The 20,116-nt window shown below is 43.4% G+C and overlaps 1 protein-coding gene across 9 annotated transcripts in view; it reads right to left on the bottom strand.

Annotated features, from left to right (window-relative positions):
- Positions 1–7,715: 7,715 nt before the first annotated feature.
- Positions 7,716–20,116, bottom strand: part of nfixa (nuclear factor I/Xa) — a 118,877-nt gene continuing 106,476 nt past the window's right edge. For 4 of the 9 annotated variants that reach the window (XM_058380297.1, XM_058380296.1, XM_058380298.1 and 1 more), the window contains 5 exons: positions 19,541–19,672; positions 17,480–17,649; positions 16,789–16,936; positions 13,378–13,466; positions 7,716–11,783 (listed from right to left, as the gene is read on the bottom strand). In XM_058380297.1, the coding sequence (XP_058236280.1) occupies positions 11,769–11,783; positions 13,378–13,466; positions 16,789–16,936; positions 17,480–17,649; positions 19,541–19,672 (554 nt within the window). In that variant the 3' untranslated portion in view covers positions 7,716–11,768. Of the gene's footprint in view, positions 11,784–13,377; positions 13,467–16,788; positions 16,937–17,479; positions 17,650–19,540; positions 19,673–20,116 lie in introns of those variants that run through there. The other 5 variants (XM_058380303.1, XM_058380302.1, XM_058380300.1 and 2 more) reach the window with 4 other exon arrangements.

The following is a 20,116-nucleotide window of genomic DNA, read 5'->3' on the forward strand; positions in this document are numbered from 1 at the left end:
TGTTATGTAGCTCTGTGATGTTATGTAGCTCTGTGTTGTTATGTAGCTCTGTGTTGATGTTATGTAGCTCTGTGTTGTTATGTAGCTCTGTGTTGATGTTATGTAGCTCTGTGTTGATGTTATGTAGCTCTGTGTTGTTTTGTAGCTCTGTGATGTTATGTAGCTCTGTGTTGTTATGTAGCTCTGTGTTGGTTATGTAGCTCTGTGTTGTTTTGTAGCTCTGTGATGTTATGTAGCTCTGTGTTGTTGTTATGTAGCTCTCTGTTGTTGTTATGTAGCTCTGTGTGGTTGTTATGTAGCTCTGTGATGTTATGTAGCTCTGTGTGGTTGTTATGTAGCTCTGTGTTGTTATGTAGCTCTCTGTTGTTGTTATGTAGCTCTGTGTTGATGTTATGTAGCTCTGTGTGGTTGTTATGTAGCTCTGTGATGTTATGTAGCTCTGTGTTGTTGTTTTGTAGCTCTGTGATGTTATGTAGCTCTGTGATGTTATGTAGCTCTGTGTTGATGTTATGTAGCTCTGTGTTGTTTTGTAGCTCTGTGATGTTATGTAGCTCTGTGTTGTTGTTATGTAGCTCTCTGTTGTTGTTATGTAGCTCTGTGTGGTTGTTATGTAGCTCTGTGATGTTATGTAGCTCTGTGTGGTTGTTATGTAGCTCTGTGTTGTTATGTAGCTCTCTGTTGTTGTTATGTAGCTCTGTGTTGATGTTATGTAGCTCTGTGTGGTTGTTATGTAGCTCTGTGATGTTATGTAGCTCTGTGTTGTTGTTATGTAGAGAGACATTGTTTAATGTCACTGTGTACTGCGTCAGCTGTATATATATATATTAGGACTGTCAATGTTAGCATTTAAAAGCAATAGACATCACAGGTTTTACTAGCAAACCGACCCGACATGTTAAACCAAATAAATAGTGTGTTTAATTTCATTATAAGTGGGAGATGAATCACAGTTAATCACACAAGACTGGTGCGATTAAAAAATATAATCTATTGACAGCCCTAATATATATATATATATATATATATGTATGTGGTTGAAATGACAATAAAAGCTTTTTGACTTGACTTGATGAGTTCATTCATAAACCCCGCTACAGGGATGATGTTATAATGCACTAACGCACACTGAGAGGTTAAATACAGCAGCATGGTGTTGTTTAGATTTGCTTTTCATTCAGTATTTCCTCTGTCATTGTGTACAGATACAAATACAACTTTTGATTCTCTTTTGTTTCAGATATGACCCTGGCAAATCCCGGGAATGACGAAGAGGATGAAGAGGTCAACACACACACACACACACACACATACACACACATACACACACATACACACACACATGAAAAGAGCGGGAAGAGTGTTTTGTGTAATTTTAAAAGCTTTGATCAGACAAAACGTTCCATCACTGTGATTGTTTTTCTGTTTGCAGCCAAAACCCCCGGTGCAGGAGAGCGGAGATGTTGATCCTTGACGTTGCTTCTGATTGTAAGGAAATAGTGTGTGTGTGTGTGTGTATCTGTGTGCTGTTTCTCAGTATAGTGCAGAAAACTGAACAATACAGGACACTTCATTGAGGTCTCCTAGATATTACGAGCTATATTATATATTACATGACTATATTTTTATCTATATTTATTTATTAATTAAAAATTATTTTATTATTAATGATTTAATAATTGCTGATGCTTTTTTTAAAATGAGATACAAGCTGCAGATTTCTGGTGTGCAAAACTTAAACTCTCTCTCTCTCTCTCTCTATCTATCTATCTATCTATCTATCTATCTATCTATCTATCTATCTATCTATCTATCTATCTATCTATCTATCTATCTATCTCTGTCTGTCTGTCTGTCTATCTCTCTCTCTCTTTCTCTCTCTCTCTCTCTCTCTCTCTTTCTCTCTATCTCTTATGACTGCAGGGTTTTTTTCCAAGGGGCTTGTTGTCTGTTATGTGTGAAACAGAAAGAAGACACAGTCTCACCCTAAATCAGGGAGCCTCCTCTTCTCTATGATGATGATTATGGAGGAACCAAGGAGCATGAATTGAATTTACTCTCGAAAACTTGATGTCATTAATAAACTGTAACTGTGTTGAAAAAGAATCACTGGAGCCCTGAGACTATACTTTATATACTGAGATATGTTTTAATTAAACGAGGCTAAAAACCTCCTCTGGTGTCTGGTTTGTTTCTGCTCAGACACACACCTCTGTGCTACAATCAGTATTCAATTCAATTCAATTCAATTCTATTTGTATAACACTTTTAACAAAGAGCATTGTCTCAAAGCAGCTTTACATGAGAAACCACATAAGAAAACAACAAACATATGAACAGACAAACAGACAGACAGTCCTAGATGTTATCCCAGGTGATCAAGCCTGAGGTGACTGAGGCGACTGTGGGAAGGAAAAACTCCCTTAGATGATATGAGGAAGAAACCTTGAGAGGAACCAGACTCAAAAGGGAACCCATCCTCATTTGGGTGACAATTGTGTGATGCAGATACAGCATGTGTATAGTGTTATGTAGATCAATAAGAAGGTTGTTGTCCATGGCGCTGCTTGAATACCCCAATCCTCACAAGCAGAACCCGGCTGGAGCTGGTCCATCTCCGGATGCCACTGGAGCCGGCACAGTCTCTGTATGCCTCGGGATGGGTAGAAGAAAGGAAACAATGGAACAGCATTAGCGTAGCTGCTGTTCATAATATTAGCAGTACTAGCTGAATGTGCATTTAATCAGATGTACTGGAGTGCAAGGTTATGGGAAGTGTTAGATGTATGCCAGGCTAAAGAGATAAGTCTTTAGTCTACATTTAAACTGGGAGACTGTGTCTGACTGTGTGTATTACTATTATTATTAATAAACTGAGTGATTGCTGGCTGGAGACTCAGCTCTCAGTGTTAATGGCACTCCAGGTCAAAGCCCTACAGCGAGCCGGCTCGTCCTCCTCCGAGTCTCTGATCCAGCTGGTGTGGGGTCAGAAGCTCGGAGCGGAGCATTTTCCGTGTAAGCGATCTGCTAAAACCTACACAATTCATTACGCTGATGAAGTGCTTCAGACGCGAGTTAGATTTCGACTTCACTTTCCACCACCAGGCTTTTTCATGACTGTAATGTGTGTGTGTGTAAAGTTCACTTCATGGGGATTCACCAGCCGCCAGTTTAGCATGACGCAACATGAGTTGTTTCATAGTCTCCATTACACTGTGCTCCTGACTTCCTGTTCTGTGCTCCTGACTTCCTGTTCTGTGCTCCTGACTTCCTGTTCTGTGCTCCTGACTTCCTGTTCTGTGCTCATGACTCCTGACGTGTTTTGGGTTAGTATTTACCCCACCGCTCCTCTTGTTTGTGCAGAGTCAGGGTTGTGTGTCACAATCTTTCCCTTTGTTTGAAATTCACGGCTTTTATGTCATGTCGCATGACGTGAACACACACACACACACGTTGGTATTTTTGTTCCTACTGCAGGGTATCAGGGTTTTGTGTCAGATGTTTACATGACATATAAGGAAGGAATCTCCAGAAAAATGCCCAGCTGTGTTTCTCATCTTCAGCTCACCTTCGTCTCTCAGCCGCTCGGACCGGCTGCTGCAGGTTGCTCCGTGATCTCGGCTGGAGGTTCGGGGTCCCTCTGCCTTTATACTAACACTTCATTTAGCATTTCATTTCTTTTTGTTGGAACAGTTAGTTCCTTCACTACTTTCTTGGTCGTTTAAAATTGTTTATAATTCTTCCTTTTCTTGTCATCGATAGCAATTTTCATGCTTTTTACTTGCTTCTAGTGTGTGATTTTAATGGACAGAACTTTGGTCTTATTTGTTTTTTTTTAAATGCACTGAATAAAAAAATTCCTTACGTCTTCCTTTTTTCAGTCAGTTCTTCTGTCCTTCCTTTTTACCTTCCTTCCTTCTTTTCTTCCTTCTTTCCTTCCTTCCTCTTTACCTTCCTTCCTTCCTTTCTTTTTACCTTCCTTCCATTCTTCCTTCATTTTTACCTTCTTTCCTTTCTTTTTACCTTCTTTCCTTCCTTCCTTTTTACCTTCCTCCTTCTTATGTTCCTTCCTTCCTTCCTTCAACACAGCTATTTGGGGAATGAAAACAAACAGCAGTGAGAAATGTGTGCAGTCAAGAACATCATTTATTCAACCAGTTGCTCTTTACAAACTGTTTTTTTTTTATTCTTTATAATGGAAAAGGAATCTGTAGTAACACATGCACATTGCCAGCGGGCTCTGAGGGGTCGCTAGCTGAAACAAGGAGCTTTTTATTGTTTTTTTCCTGAAAGCGCAGGACATGGGGATCCACTAGAGGGCGCTAAGACTAGAAATGTGTTGAACAGCTCAGAAAAGTCCGGAAGCTTAACGAAGCGAAGCAAAAAAAAACAAAACTTTAACGAAATACGAGGCAGTTAGAAGCGATCGGTTGCACGTCGTGGCAGAGTGGGAATATTCAGCTAGACGTTCCATGTCCTAAGATTATCTTATTAAAGAAAAGTTCCACTCTGTCAGCTCTCTCTCTCTCTTTTTCATCCTCTGTAACATTTAATACTGACTTCGGCTCCATCAAACACGTCTCCTGGACTCGCGCCAATCTTCCGTTACGAGGGACTGAAATGTGGTGCGTGAGCAAAACAACGGCGGCGTCTCTGTAGCGTGACTGGTGTAGGATATTTAAGTGCATTTCGCGTTAAGTGCATTCTGCCTCATAAGGTGCTTTCAGCAAGTCATCAGTCAACAAATTCATAAAAGTAGCCTGGCTCTTCTAATAAAGAAAGGTGCGTTTTTTTTAATATAGCTTTCATTTTAAGGTCCACGCTTCCCTTAGAGAGAATCATCTGGACCGTACCCTGATAGTAAAGCATCAAAAAAATATAGTATAAAATCATAGTACAAACAAATAAATTAGAAAAAAATAATAACAACGCTGAGCTGCTTGATATCACCCGGTGTCCTGCGTTTACAGCAAAAATGTTCCAAACGTGGAAGCTGATGGAGAAATATTAGCACTGTTGGTGTTCCACGTGTTGGTGCTCGGGGCTGCGTGGAACCCGCGGCAAACCCGACCCCCCGGAGCCCGGACGGCCACATTTCACTTACACTAGCAGTAGAAACAGAGAAGCAGCAGAACAGGAGAGAGATCGGTATGGCGTAACAAGAACAAGCATACAGACAAGGATATTCTGCTCAAGAGGAAAAAAATATAAAAGCCTCGTTTTCAGAGTGGGGGTGGGGGAGGGTGGATGGATGTACGACAGGGGGAAGACGGATGTCTTGTACAGCATCTCCTTTAATGCAAAAGAAGAAGAAGAAGAAGAAGAAGAAGAAGAAGAAGAAGAAGAAGAAGAAGAAGAAGAAGAAGGAAAGAGGGAAAGAGACAGGAAGATTTTTTGCCTTTACACTTTTTTTCAGTATTGAACAATAAAAAGAACTAAATCACATCCATTTCCTGTTTTACTATATACTATATATATACGGCTTCCAAAGATCGAATAAAAAGGGTGGATGAGGAAAGAAGGGGCGAAAAACGTTTTGTCCTTTTTTCTTTTTTTTTCATGTTTTACAAGATGGACTCTGTGAACAAAAGGCACTTTTGAAGGGAACAACCTTTAAAATGCTGGCTTAGTACTAACACTACACTAATCACAAGCACTAGGAGGGGGCATTTACATTTGGGGGAGGAGTTTGAGGGAAGGTTTTTTTTAGGGGGGAGGGGTGGAGAGAAGGTTTCTTTGGGGTGGTGGTGGGGAGTTTTTTTGGGGGAGGGTTTGGAGTGAAGGGTGTATGGGCAGAGGGAAGGTTTTGATGGGGGGTGGGAAGAGGGAAGGTTTTGTGGGGGGTGGGAAGAGGGAAGGTTTTGTGGGGGATGGGCAGAGGGAAGGTTTTGTGGGGGATGGGCAGAGGGAAGGTTTTGATGGGGGGTGGGAAGAGGGAAGGTTTTGTGGGGGGTGGGTCGAGGGAAGGTTTTGTGGGGGGTGGGCCAAGGAAAAGTTTTGTGGGGGGTGGGCCGAGGAAAGGTTTTGTGGGGGGTGGGAAGAGGGAAGGGTTTGTGGGGGATGGGCCAAGGAAAGGTTTTGTGGGGGGTGGGAAGAGGGAAGGTTTAGTGGGGAATAGGCAGAGGGAAGGTTTTGTGGGGGATGGGCAGAGGGAAGGTTTTGTGGGGGATGGGCAGAGGGAAGGTTTTGTGGGGAATAGGCAGAGGGAAGGTTTTGTGGGGGATGGGCAGAGGGAAGGTTTTGTGGGGCGTAGGCAGAGGGAAGGTTTTGTGGGGGATGGGCAGAGGGAAAGTTTTGTGGGGAATAGGCAGAGGGAAAGTTTTGTGGGGGATGGGCAGAGGGAAGGTTTTGTGGGGAATAGGCAGAGGGAAAGTTTTGTGGGGGATGGGCAGAGGGAAGGTTTAGTGGGGAATAGGCAGAGGGAAGGTTTTGTGGGGGATGGGCAGAGGGAAGGTTTTGTGGGGAATAGGCAGAGGGAAGGTTTTGTGGGGGATGGGCAGAGGGAAGGTTTAGTGGGGAATAGGCAGAGGGAAGGTTTTGTGGGGGATGGGCAGAGGGAAGGTTTAGTGGGGAATAGGCAGAGGGAAGGTTTTGTGGGGGATGGGCAGAGGGAAGGTTTTGTGGGGAATAGGCAGAGGGAAGGTTTTGTGGGGGATGGGCAGAGGGAAGGTTTAGTGGGGAATAGGCAGAGGGAAGGTTTTGTGGGGGATGGGCAGAGGGAAGGTTTAGTGGGGAATAGGCAGAGGGAAGGTTTTGTGGGGGATGGGCAGAGGGAAGGTTTAGTGGGGAATAGGCAGAGGGAAGGTTTTGTGGGGGATGGGCAGAGGGAAGGTTTTGTGGGGAATAGGCAGAGGGAAGGTTTTGTGGGGGATGGGCAGAGGGAAAGTTTTGTGGGGAATAGGCAGAGGGAAAGTTTTGTGGGGGATGGGCAGAGGGAAGGTTTTGTGGGGAATAGGCAGAGGGAAAGTTTTGTGGGGGATGGGCAGACTGAAGGTTTTGTGGGGGATGGGCAGAGGGAAAGTTTTGTGGGGAATAGGCAGAGGGAAGGTTTTGTGGGGAATAGGCAGAGGGAAGGTTTTGTGGGGAATAGGCAGAGGGAAGGTTTTGTGGGGAATAGGCAGAGGGAAGGTTTTGTGGGGGATGGGCAGAGGGAAGGTTTTGTGGGGGATGGGCAGAGGGAAGGTTTTGTGGGGAATAGGCAGAGGGAAGGTTTTGTGGGGGATGGGCAGACTGAAGGTTTTGTGGGGGATGGGCAGAGGGAAAGTTTTGTGGGGAATAGGCAGAGGGAAGGTTTTGTGGGGAATAGGCAGAGGGAAGGTTTTGTGGGGGATGGGCAGAGGGAAGGTTTTGTGGGGAATAGGCAGAGGGAAGGTTTTGTGGGGAATAGGCAGAGGGAAGGTTTTGTGGGGAATAGGCAGAGGGAAGGTTTTGTGGGGAATAGGCAGAGGGATGGTTTTGTGGGGGAGGGGCAGAGGGAAGGTTTTGTGGGGGATGGGCAGAGGGAAGGTTGTGTGGGGGATGGGCAGACCCAAGGTTTTGTGGGGGAGGGGGAGACTGAGGGTTTTGGGGGGGGTGGGCGGGGGGATAGTTTTGTGGGGAAGAGGCGGGGGGAGGGTTTTGTGGGGAATAGGCAGAGGGAAGGTTTTGTGGGGGATGGGCAGAGGGAAGGTTTTGTGGGGAATAGGCAGAGGGAAGGTTTTGTGGGGGATGGGCAGAGGGAAGGTTTTGTGGGGGATGGGCAGAGGGAAGGTTTTGTGGGGGATGGGCAGAGGGAAGGTTTTGTGGGGAATAGGCAGAGGGAAGGTTTTGTGGGGAATAGGCAGAGGGAAGGTTTTGTGGGGAATAGGCAGAGGGAAGGTTTTGTGGGGGATGGGCAGAGGCAAGGTTTTTTGGGGGTTGGGAGGGTAATGGGTTAGTTTTGGAATGAAGCCTGTCTAAGTTTCATTCTTCCACATGATTCCATGAATCTCTGGACTGTTCCTCCTCCTCCTCCTCCTCCTCCAGGAACCAGTCTTCACACTGCCTAAAAACTACAAGAACTTCTACAAATACTCAGTACAACATCTTTCAAATCATCACAAAGGCATAAAACACTTTTGCTGATCGGTTTCCTTAATTTACAGTAATGAAATCCTGTGTGTGTGGTTTTTTAAAGTGGTCTCTGAAATGAATGAGCTGGACGATGAGCTGGACTCTCCGTGTTTCAGTACGTGGAGTTTTCGTTTCCTTTATTTACCGAATAAAATACGGTCTTTTTTAAAGGTTGAAATAAAATGCCTTTTGTCACAAGCAATTTGGAAAATCGATGAAGCCCACCCCCAGCGAGCTCACCGAAGAAGACCCACGTTCTCGAACACGTGTCCGAAGAGAAAGTCTTATTTCTTTATCAGCAGAGACTGAACCCACGTGAACAAGCACTAGGATCTGTACTGTAATACACTGTGCTGTAAAATTGTTCATTCCACCCTCCTTAATAGATTAAAAACAAATGATTACAAATATAACATTAAAAAAAGGATAAAGCTAAATGAAGTAGGGGGGAAAAAAGACCCAAAATTTTATAAAGTTTGGGATACTGTTCATGGCCCTTGAGTTTAGAGTCCAGGACAAGCAGACTTTAAAAAAAAAGAAAAAAAAGAAATCTTTAAATTCGTACATTTCTGGTACAGACTCACAGGTTTGTATCTTCAGCCCACAAACCCCTCACTCTCTTTTCCCACTTTAAATACTAACACTGATATTTCTTATCAGTCTTGCAGCGCATATGAACGATAGCGTTATTATTTCATGACTGTTTGGAAGACGATTGAGGTGAAGTGGGGTGAAAGGTTCAAAAAATAACTAGACTGCCGTATTCCAAAGAAGAGCTACTATACATATTTCCATATATATACACAGCACGTACGAGTATGATTATAATTATTATTATTATTTTTTAATGTCTGGATAATATATATTTATAAAGGCGATGTGTTTCCAGTCTTCTGGTTCTTGCTAAGCCATGATACATATTGTACATTGATTCTGTAGCTTATACACGAAATACAGACCCTGAATTCGACGCCAGGTTGCATAAAAAAGGAAGGGAGGCACTTTGCTGCGCGGATCGGTGGGATCGTCAGGGAGGGGAGGGGGGCTAATGAGTAAAAGAATCCCTGACGAGTGACTGACAGCCAGGCAGTCCAGTTATTTTGTGATGTCAGTGGTGTTGTCGGGATGCAGATAGATGCAGTGGAACGTTGGGACCGGTTTGTTCGTATTCACATTCGAGAAAGCAGGGGGGAACAAAAAGATTTTCCATCTTAAGGAAATTAAACTATATAATCATAGTGCAACGACATGTGTATGAATGGTCAGTACTGACACCCTTGACCAAATCTGTAATGGAGAGCGAAACAAAAACAACCCACAAATAATGTGTGTACAGAGGAAGTGATGTCAGTAATATATATATATATATATATATATATATATATATATATATATATATATATATATATATATATATATATATATATTCACAAGAGTGTCACTGTAGAAGTCGTACATTTGTATGTTAATGTTAATAAACTGTAAAATCAAACCTGAAAGAAACTAAACTCTCATGCAGTTAATTCTGTGAAAGAAAAAAAAAACCTCAGATGACACAACATGAAAACCAGTTAAAACAAACTACTGCAAACCAAAACAACCCACTTTCAGCAGAGAGAGAGAGAGAGAGAGAGAGGGAGAGAGAGAGAGAGAAAGAGAGAGAGAGAGGGTCAGAGATAGTGAGAGAGAGAGAGAGAGAGAGAGAGAGAGGGTCAGAGATAGTGAGAGAGAGAGAGAGAGACAGAGAGAGAGGGAGGGAGGGAGAGAGAGAGAGAGAGACAGAGAAAGAGATACCGAGTCAGAGAGAGAGAGAGAGAGAGAGAGACAGAGAAAGAGATACCGAGTCAGAGAGAGAGAGAGAGAAAGAGAGAGAGACAGAGAAAGAGATACTGAGTCAGAGAGAGAGAGAGAGAAAGAGATACTGAGTCAGAGAGAGAGAGAGAGAGAGTTTTTCAGGCTTTGTGTCTGTGGCTGCACGTACCACAGAGAAACATTTACTGCTGGAAGTGGTGCAAAATTTTTAAACGCATGATGGTCATAAAAGCCGAATTTGTGCATTTATAAAGGCTTTACAACACTTTGCGATTTTCGCTAATGCGTCACTGTCTTCGGTTTACTGCTAAACAAAAAAAACCTGTTTATTAACGTCATTAGCTGATAGCTAATTAGCTGGAGCGTGTGGAGGTTTGTTGTATGTGGTGGGCTACGAGCGCACCCCAGCACCCCTTCATGTCTTCACACTTTCACGTTGATATGTTCAGAGGACAAACAGACGAAGACGTGCGTGCTAACGCCGGGTGTGTCCCAAACACGTCACGGTCGCCTGAAAAGGACATATTTTGCGGCGGTGTACAAATAGAAACGTCGCCAGAAAAGTGCGTCATGTTTTTTCTACTGTTGTATCCTGTTCACTCGCTAGCGCTGATGCTCATTAGTGGTCAGATTTTCTTTTCTCGTTCCTGTGTTTCGTTTTTTTTCCCTCTCTCAACCAGGTCGGTTTAACTTGTGTATGGTCTGACCAGAGCGGGTTAAATTTCACATAGCAAAGATGCCACACGTGTTTCTAGAGAAAGCGTGTCATGTGATTGGCGGGGAGCTGGTCAATGGGCGGAGTGAGCCTACAAGGTGCTGACGCTGGACGACACTCCTTTTACAAATCTTTCTATTTAGCCTAAAGATTGTGTGTTTTATTTTTTAGCGTTTTAAAAATTCAGCGCACTCCGATGCGATACCTCACGGCATCACGTTACGATCCGTTTGACGTCATTTGCCATTGAATGGGACTTAATCTTCCGGTCAGGAGTTAGTGTTCATTTGAGACAATACGACTCTCCTGCTCTATGGTGATAACACACACACACACACACTCGCGTGTTACACACACAACCTGATATCAGATTGAAAGTATATCGGTTAACTATTTAAAGATTTCTATAATGTAATGAGATTTCACATGTGCTAACGTTTTGTTTTTAGTGTTTTAATTAACGCTAATTGTTCTAGCATTTGGGACACACCCATTATTTCACGACGGGCCAAACAACACCCAGGGTGCTGGGGAAAATTTTCTTATCCAATCAGATGCTTGGGACAGAATCAGGTGCAGCTTGACGTGGATGATCACATGACCCCGGGTTTCACGCTTGGCTTCATTTTCACTGGAAGTAAATACAAATATCATGAACTGTGGAAACATTCGGTGATGGAGTGAAAGCAGAATGGTTTGGCCCCGCTGGACGATCGGTGGACGATGCAAAAAAAAATAAAAATAAAAAGGAAAAGGATGAAAAGATTGGTCAATACTCAGGTTAACTTGATTACAAACCAATACAAAGTCTTCTTCTAATGAAATAATCATATCTCTTCTTCATCCAGGATGGAATTTTCCTCTTTCTGGTCTTTGCCGTTTTCCTGGTTTACGTGTGTTTTGTTTTGTTGTTTTCTCTCTTTCCAGTTTGCAGAATCGTGCAGTTTTTGAAGACTGATATGGAAGATTTCCAGATTCCTGGTTGGAGGGCTGATGGTGAAGGTTTCAGAATGCTTGCAGGTCTATCCGAGTGGATCAGGGATGGAGAGAGAGAGGGGGGTTGTGAGTGATTAGCTCATAGCGGTCCATACCTAGCTTTGTGTTTCACGTTTCAGCTACAGACTTTGTATCTGTGTGTTTCAGGTGGATCTTGTCAAAGAAACCAAGACTGTAAAACAGAGCAGAACGTGTGATATTAATAGACGAATAGTGAAAGTATACAGGGCTAATACATTATCAGGATTTCATTTCCTTACATACAACATAATCAAATATCACCTCAAAAATACAGAAAGTGTACCAAGAGCTAGTATCCTAAATATACAGATTAGCATATATATATATATCAATGCAGAAACATTTGAGTAGCAGGACAGCAGTTCTGACACTGACCAGCAGAGTTCCTGCTCAGCCTAACACTCAAGTCACACTGTATTGATTAAACTGATGGTGTTTTTTGTTTTTGGGAAATGAAAAATAACAGGCTGAGACGTTTCTGATTTCATTTAGGACGGTTGGACAGAGATGACACATCAGCTGGCTTGTTTTAAAGCAGAAAGCATTTTGGAATCAAACTTTTGATATTTGTTGCTCCACAGACAGGAACCAGTTTACTTTTAGACTGAAATAAAGTCTCTGTCTAATACTTGGAACTCAGTCTTTTAAAAAGTTCATGTTTGTTCCTCTGACCTCACATCTGGTTGCTGAGAACAATCAGACACCTGACTCTCTCTTTCTCTCTCTTTCGGTACTTTACATCCTTCCTTTATTCACCCATTCCGATGTTCTCTATCTCAGGCCATGAATCTATCCAGAACTTTCCTCTCAGAATCCATCTGTTATCTGATATTGATCGGGTTTCTGTGCAGATGTGTCAGTCTGAAGGTTTAAGGGCCGTTAAAGATTTTGTAAAGATCTCCATCCAGGTGTTTCAGGTGAGTCCTCTAAACATCGGAATCAAGAGGCATGAGAGTGAGGGGGAGGGAGAGAGAGAGAGAGAGAGAGAGAGAGACAGAGAGAGAGAGACAGAGAGAGAGAGAGACAGAGAGAGAGAGACAGAGAGAGAGAGAGAGAGAGAGAGGGAGAGAGACAGAGAGAGAGACAGAGAGAGAGAGACAGAGAGACAAAGAGAGAGAGAGAGACAAAGAGAGAGAGAGACAGAGAGACAAAGAGAGAGAGAGAGAGAGAGAGAGAGAGAGAGAGAGAGAGAGGGAGAGAGACAGAGAGACAAAGAGAGAGAGAGACAGAGAGACAAAGAGAGAGAGAGAGACAGAGAGAGGGAGAGAGACAGAGAGACAAAAAGAGAGAGAGAGACAGAGAGAGAGAGACAGAGAGAGAGACACAGAGAGAGAGAGAGACAGAGAGAGAGACACACAGAGAGAGAGAGAGAGACACAGAGAGAGAGAGAGAGAGAGAGAGAGAGATTCTCCCAGATTGCCTCCATGTGTACCGGCGTTTGTGTTTAGTGTTTAGCTTGAGGTTTTGTTCCTCATGAAAGATGTTCAGCGGGCAGGAGTGAATGTTTTTAACATCTGGTGGCCAGGACCGTGTACCCGAGGAGCGTCTTTAGCAGAACGCCCCACAGGACTGCTCCCTACAAGCTCACATCTGGGTTTGAACACAGCGCTACACTAACCACAAACAAGCGACAACACACAAGTAGCCAATTACTCAGGAAGTATAATCAGTTTGTGCTGGGAGATTGAGAAAGACAGGTGTGTGTGTGTGTGTGTGTGTGTGTGTGTGTGCGCGCATGTTCATACCTGTGTTTGCTGTGGGATGTTTAGAAAGTTGTCCCGTGCTCCGATGCCGACAAACCTGTTGGGAGCTGTGGAGCTTGGCGAGGAGTATGCTGTTCCAACACACACACACACACAGACACACACACACACAGATGTCACTGTCTGGGGATATTCTACAGTACTTCATTATAACTGTTTTGAGGTCAGAAGGGAAAAAATGATATAAATTAGGTGTTCTAACAAATGATTATAAATGTATACACCCCCCAGAAATATCAACTCAACCTCAGTAATTTGCTGTTAACGTTAAAATCACATTTTACCTTGACTTGTAACTCCTACAGTTTATTTAAGTAAGGATGTGGATTGAAAATACCAAACAGTGTACGTACATACTGTATACATTAATATAGGGGTAGAGGAAGATTATATACAGATGGGTGACAAATTAAAGGGAAAAAAACCCATTAGACTTGATTGAGCATGCTCGGGTGCAGGTGTAACGGAGGCCAGCGGTCGGTGCTGTGCAGGTATGCCTCAGTCCCCTGACCTCAAGAGCCTGCCTTCCATACCCGAGACCTGCTTGGAGTGGTTGACCAGTATGACCCGGGTGTATTACATTGGTGCCGTGACCCAGATTGGAGTGAGGTTTAGGGGCTGAGTGTAACGGTCGGTGCTGTGCAGGTAAACCTCACTCCCCTGACCTCAAGAGGCGCACTGATGACTGACGCTAGTGGCTGTGGTTTTTAGCCTGCTTGTTAGTTGATGGTATAAATCAACTGCCCACTTAAGCTTCAGATTCATGTACTTATTCATCCACTAGTGGACCCCGACATGGACTTCTGCTGTTGTAGACCATCCACCAAAGGTCTTGAAGTATTCTTGCAGATTCTTTTCTGTTGTAAAGAGCAGTTATTTGAGATTACCATCATCACTTCCTGTCAGAACTTCTCGAATCAGTCTGGTCATTGCTCCTGGTCGTTGTATGCACTGTTCTTCTGCAACGTGATTTTCTAAAGGAGATGCTGAGTGTATATTAGGAATCGTCTTCTTCTGCAAAGTCACACTGAATAAAAATTTCACTAGAAAAGCCTTTAAGCATTTGAGAGAAAAACACAGGCACAAAAAAGTGCCGTCTTTCATCGTGCCGGGATAATGAACGCTTCGGAACTTTGGTGAGATGCTCCAATGGATCTGGAAGACATTTATCTGCCATGGTTGCAAGTCCTTCATGCCTTCAGTACAAACCGTAAATAATAAATCGTAAATTAAATTTACAAGGGTAAATAATCGAACCCTGAGATTTTAGATTTTACACATAACCGGAATCATCGCTGAAGGATGATCTCTTTTTTGGAAGAACGGAGTTCCTCGCTCCATGGGACTTGCAGAATCGATGCTGGGATGCGTTTTAGCTTCTCATATGCTGCTTCACGACGTTTTTTTCTCCTTTAATCTGTCACCCGTCTGCACAGGTCTGCTTTCCGATTCTCTAGCATGATAAGTTAACGTCATGACAAAACAAAATATTTCTCGCTCAGGTCGTAAATCTGATCAGAACGTCTTATGAAGCGATCGAATTCTGGGCAGAGCTTTACGATGGACTCCAAATTTTCAGACTAAACTACAGACACTTTCACGCAGGTGAGATTAAGCAGAGGCAGAGAGAGCAGAACCAGTGTGTGTGTGTGCGTCATCTCAAGCTCACGTGTGCGTATCTGTATTTCCACAAGTGTGTGTGTGTGTAAATATATATATAAAAAAAAAAGGTAGTAAAAGACGTCAGTAAAATAGGAAAGCTGGTCATGGAATGTGACTGATGTGAAATTACAGATATGCAGTAAAAATGTGAAGAAAAGAGAGAGAGTGGGTGAGGATGAGAAACAGAGCTTTAAAAGACGTGTGTGAGGGGAAAAAGGGAGGGAAAAAAAGAGGAGGAAATGGAGAGGGATGATGGTCTTCATCCAGCACCCTCTAGTTCTCGAGGTCTGTCCTTTCCTCCAGCTCCTCCGTTGGTACACACACACACAGGTCACAAACTTACACCCCAACAACACATACACACACACACACACACACACGAATCAGGGTACCTCGACGTCTGAGACCATTTGATTTGCCACAATTTTCCATAAGACTGCATTGGAATGGTTTAAATTGTATAATGTTGATTTATTTTTATGATTATTTTATCATTTGTGTTATTGTGTGTGATTTTTGGAGTCCATGCACACTGCCCTGAATTTGATCTCTCGAAGGACACAGAGAGGAGAGTAAAGAAAAGGAGATGCAATAGAAAGAAAAATAAGAAAGAAAGAAAGAAAGAAAGAAAGAAAGAAAGAAAGAAAGAAAGAAAGAAAGAAAGAAAGAAAAAGAAAATAAAAACAGATGATGGTGAATATGGAAAGTCTAAACGCAGCCTTTTTAATCTGACTTTGTTCTGGTAATAAGGACAGAAAGATGAAAGGAAAGGGGGAAGAAAAAACTTAAGGTAAATGTAAAAAAATAAATAAATTGGAGAGAAGAAGGAGTGTGAATTTAGTTTGAATTCCTGGCCTGAATATTTTAGGATCGTGAAAATACGTACTACTGCCTGAGTGAAAGGTTATGGCTTTTTTATTTTATTTTTTTAATAATTGCATGTTAAAGGGGGTGTTTTTTTCTCTCTTTAATTTCCGATGGTCTCACTACAGCAGCTCGTTTTAGGAATATAGAGGGGGATTCTCCGCCTGCTTCCATGTCTCTTAATAATCAGCTCCTTAAATTGCGTAAAGTTCCATTCAGGAGGCAGCTGTCTTACCGGTCACGTCTTTTACATGTTTCTGACTGCTGATCGACTAACACAAGAACTTTTATGAAGGATAGACAAGTTTCCAAGTGGTCACATGACACCGACTAGAGCGTAACACACTCGGAGGAAAGAGCTAAATCCTCTGTAGCCTGTGATTGGCTACTGTCACTGTGATCGAGAGAGAGAGAGAGAGAGAGAGAGAGAGGGAGGGAAGGAGGGAAAGAGGGAGAGAGAGTAAGAGAGAGAGAGGGAGAAAGCGAGAGGGAGGGAAGGAGGGAGAGAGAGAAAGAGAGAGAGAGAGAGAGAGAGAGAGAGAGAGAGAGAGAGAAAGCCACAGAATTCTCTGCAGATGGCTGTGGCATCATCGGGATTGAAACTGACAATCTCCTGAATCGACCCTGGGGATTAGACCGCCTTCAGTGACTGGTGATAGTGTCGCTGTGTAGTTTTCCAGCTTGGAACTAGCGAGGAAATTCTATTCTCCATTACGCCAAATACCACAGCTAGCTCAATAAGCTAATAGCGGAATGTGAGCATGGACCTGCTGAAATCTGAGAGATTTGTATGGAGCTGCCTCTCTGACTGGACCTGTACGTGTTTCAGGGCTGGAGAAGGGGCTCGGAGCTCTGGGCGTCACTTACAGGGCGATGCGGGTGAGCCGAGTCCCCCGTCGGGGTGTGTGTGGCTGGGTTTGGGCTCGGGGATGGGGAGCGGCACCGGCCGTGCCACCGGAGGAGGCGGAGGAAACAGGAAAGAGCCGGCCATTTTGCTCTGACCGCTCCCGTTAGGCTGCAGACACACACACACGCACATGCACATCCATACACATACACACACGTTGAGGGGTGACTCTGTGTGATAGCACACACTCTTACACCATTCACACACACACACTCCGAGAATGAGCGCATGAGGAACAGAAGGTATGGATGACAGGAAGTAAAAGAGACAGAGCAGTGGGATTAGATAAAGAGTTAGACTCAGGTTAGAGGAGGGGTATGTGTGTGTGTGTGGGCTGTGAATGATGTCGCTGTTCACTGTTTCTATATGAATGCTAAGCAATATCGTTCCACTTGATGTATCAAATGACCTTTCTTATCGACACATATTTATTTAAAATAAATAAATAAAATAAGATAATAATAATAAAAATAACTCTGTCTGATTAATAAATGACGTATTTTTGTTATAATACAGAGTTGTGCTAATGTTCCTTCTGTCTGTAGAAAAAATAAATGATTATTTATTAATATTGTAATTTATCTACTATAGTGAAGGAATTTGTGTGTGTGTGTGTGTGTGTGTGTGAGTGAGTGTGTGTGTGTGTGTTACCTGAGCACCGGGTTGGGCCGTGCCGTCTGAGCAGACGAACTGGACGAACTCCTTGAGCGGGTCCTGGTGATGGTGGTAGCGGATGGTGGGGTGAGTGAAGTACGGGCTGGACTGCTGGATGATGGAGGGAGACGGGAAATGGAGAGCGGAGGCTGAGGCTCTGGGACTTCCTGTGTGTGTGTATGAGAGAGAGAGAGAGAGAGAGAGAGAGAGAATTGAGTGAAACATGTTCAAGATTAAGAAATATGACGACTCAGTTCTTGACCCCAGTGTGTAACAGCACATGTTTTATTGCACACGTATGATAGTGTGTGTTTTCGGCGTGTTCTATATGTTTTCTCTTTCATCTCTCAGCCTTTTTTTCTCTCTCTCCATCTATCCATCCATCCCTGACTCTCCTCTTCTACTTCTAATTATTTTTAAGTCCTATTCTATCTGAGGCCTAAACATACATTCTCTCTCTCTCTCTCTCTCTCTCACACACACACACATAAACATGCTAGTCTCTTAGTAATGTTGACTCACTCACACATTTAAATATACAAATCCCCCCCCTCTGTCTCTCTCTCTCTGTATTCTCTCTCCCTCCCTCCCTCTCTCTCTCTCTCTCTCTCTCTCTCTCTCAGCTCTCAGTTTACTCAGTATTAGGGAAGTTTATATGATAGGGAAGGAAACTTTTATAATCACATCCACATTATAATCCACTTAAAAACAAACAGCTCTGAATCCTCGTGACCTTTTCCTAACGAGCTCGCTCCACGCTGCGCTTTTCTCTCAGGCCGCTCGCTCGCTCGCCGTTCAACGCCGCAGAACTTTGGGAATATCCGGGGTTGAAATTTGGGAGTTTTCTCTTCTGGGTCAGAAAGAGCGCATTCATCCGTCGCCCTGTGAGAGCGTGCTAGCGCGCGTGGTTACTTTATTAACAGGATTACCACGCCGAATTCGAGCGGCTTTGCTATCGCCAGCACAGAAGGAGAAGATAAGAGTACATTTCCTCCTCCTCCTCCTCCTCCTCGCCTGAACGCCAGTCTGTTTTTCATTCTCACTCGCAGGCTGAATGACAGCGTGTCTGCAGCTTATGAGCGGCTAATTATAAAAACCGAGAGACCAAAACGTTCAATTTTAGAAGAGACTTCAGGTCGCGCATCGGCTACGCATTTGGACATGTTAAGACCATTTTTCTCTCTCTCTCTCTTTCTCTCTCTCTCTCCATCTCTCTTTCTCTCTCTGTCTTTCTCTCTTCATCTCTTTCTCTCTCTCTCTCTCTCTCTGTCTTTCTCTCTGTCTCTCTTTCTTTCTCTCTCTCTCTCTCTCTCTCTCTGTCTCTCTCTCTCTCTATCCCCCATTCTCCTGCTTTCTCTCTTTTCATAACAGACCACAAATAATCTTCCAAGATGAGTCATCGGGGAGTCTTAAATCAAAAAAAAAAGAGAGAGAGAGAAATGAAATGAGCATGCTTGGCACATGATGCCACACTCAAACTCTGTGAAACAAACCCGAAAAAATCCTGGCGTCTAACAAAAACATATCTGAAAATAATAATAATAATAATAATAATAATAATAATACGAAGAGAGAGAGAGAGTGGAAGGAAAAATCGAGTGCTCACTACCGTGTAAAAACGTGTGTTTTATGAGCAAATATAAACCAGATGCTCCGGCTTAAGACTCTGATGCGGTGGGAAACAAAGAACAGACATGTTAAGACTTTGCGCTATGACTCAAGCCCTCGAAGCAATAATCTCCTGGCGAGCGAGTGACACTCTGAAAACCGCACCGAGAAACAACGGAGTGATGGATGGAGGGGGAGAGAGGAAAGAAAAGATAGATAGAAAGATTGAGAGAGAGAGTGAGAGAGAGAGAGAAGACATGACAGCAGTGATGAAGAAAAGAAGCAGGGGAGATGGATGGATAATGATGGTGATGTGTCCTGACTGAGGGCTTATATATTTATTTATATATATTTCTATATAAAACCCCGGGTCTCTTTAAAACAAGCCTTTAGTATTGTCTTTCTCTCACTCTAATTACATAGGGGTCTTTTTTTTTGGGGGTGTCTCACCTGGTCTCACTCCCGCCAGCATGGGCAGTGGGTGGTGTGTGAAGGCCATGCGGGGGGACCTCGTCTGAGCCGACAGGGCGCCGAAATCGAATTTCCCCGAAGGCTTCTTTAGAGACCCGGGAGAGGACAGCCCTGTCAGAGACCACATGATCAACAACAACAACAACAAGCAACAAACAACAATACACTACACCTCAGGGCTCTCTCTCTCTCTTTCTATCTCCATTTCTCTCTCCATCTCACTCTTTTTCTCTTTCTCTCTCTCTTCATCTCTCTCTAGCTCTCACTCTACATCTCTCTCTCTCTGTCTCTTTATATCTCTCTCTCCATCTCTCTTTTTCTCTCATCATCTCTCTCTCCCTCTCTCTCTTTCGCTCTCCATCTCTCTCTTTTTCTCTCTATCTTTCTCTTTACATCTCTCTCTCTCTCTCTCTCTCCACACTCCTCACCTGACCCTGTTCTCTCCCTAACACTAGCTAACATTTATTCCTGAGATTAGAATCAGCCTTTCAGACGACAGCGAGGAACAGTAAATGTACCGGAACTGAGAGTAAATCCTGACTGGTTTAGTTGAAC

This window comes from Hemibagrus wyckioides, linkage group LG26 (genome assembly GCF_019097595.1).
Source record: "Hemibagrus wyckioides isolate EC202008001 linkage group LG26, SWU_Hwy_1.0, whole genome shotgun sequence".
Taxonomy (NCBI): Eukaryota; Metazoa; Chordata; class Actinopteri; order Siluriformes; family Bagridae; genus Hemibagrus; species Hemibagrus wyckioides.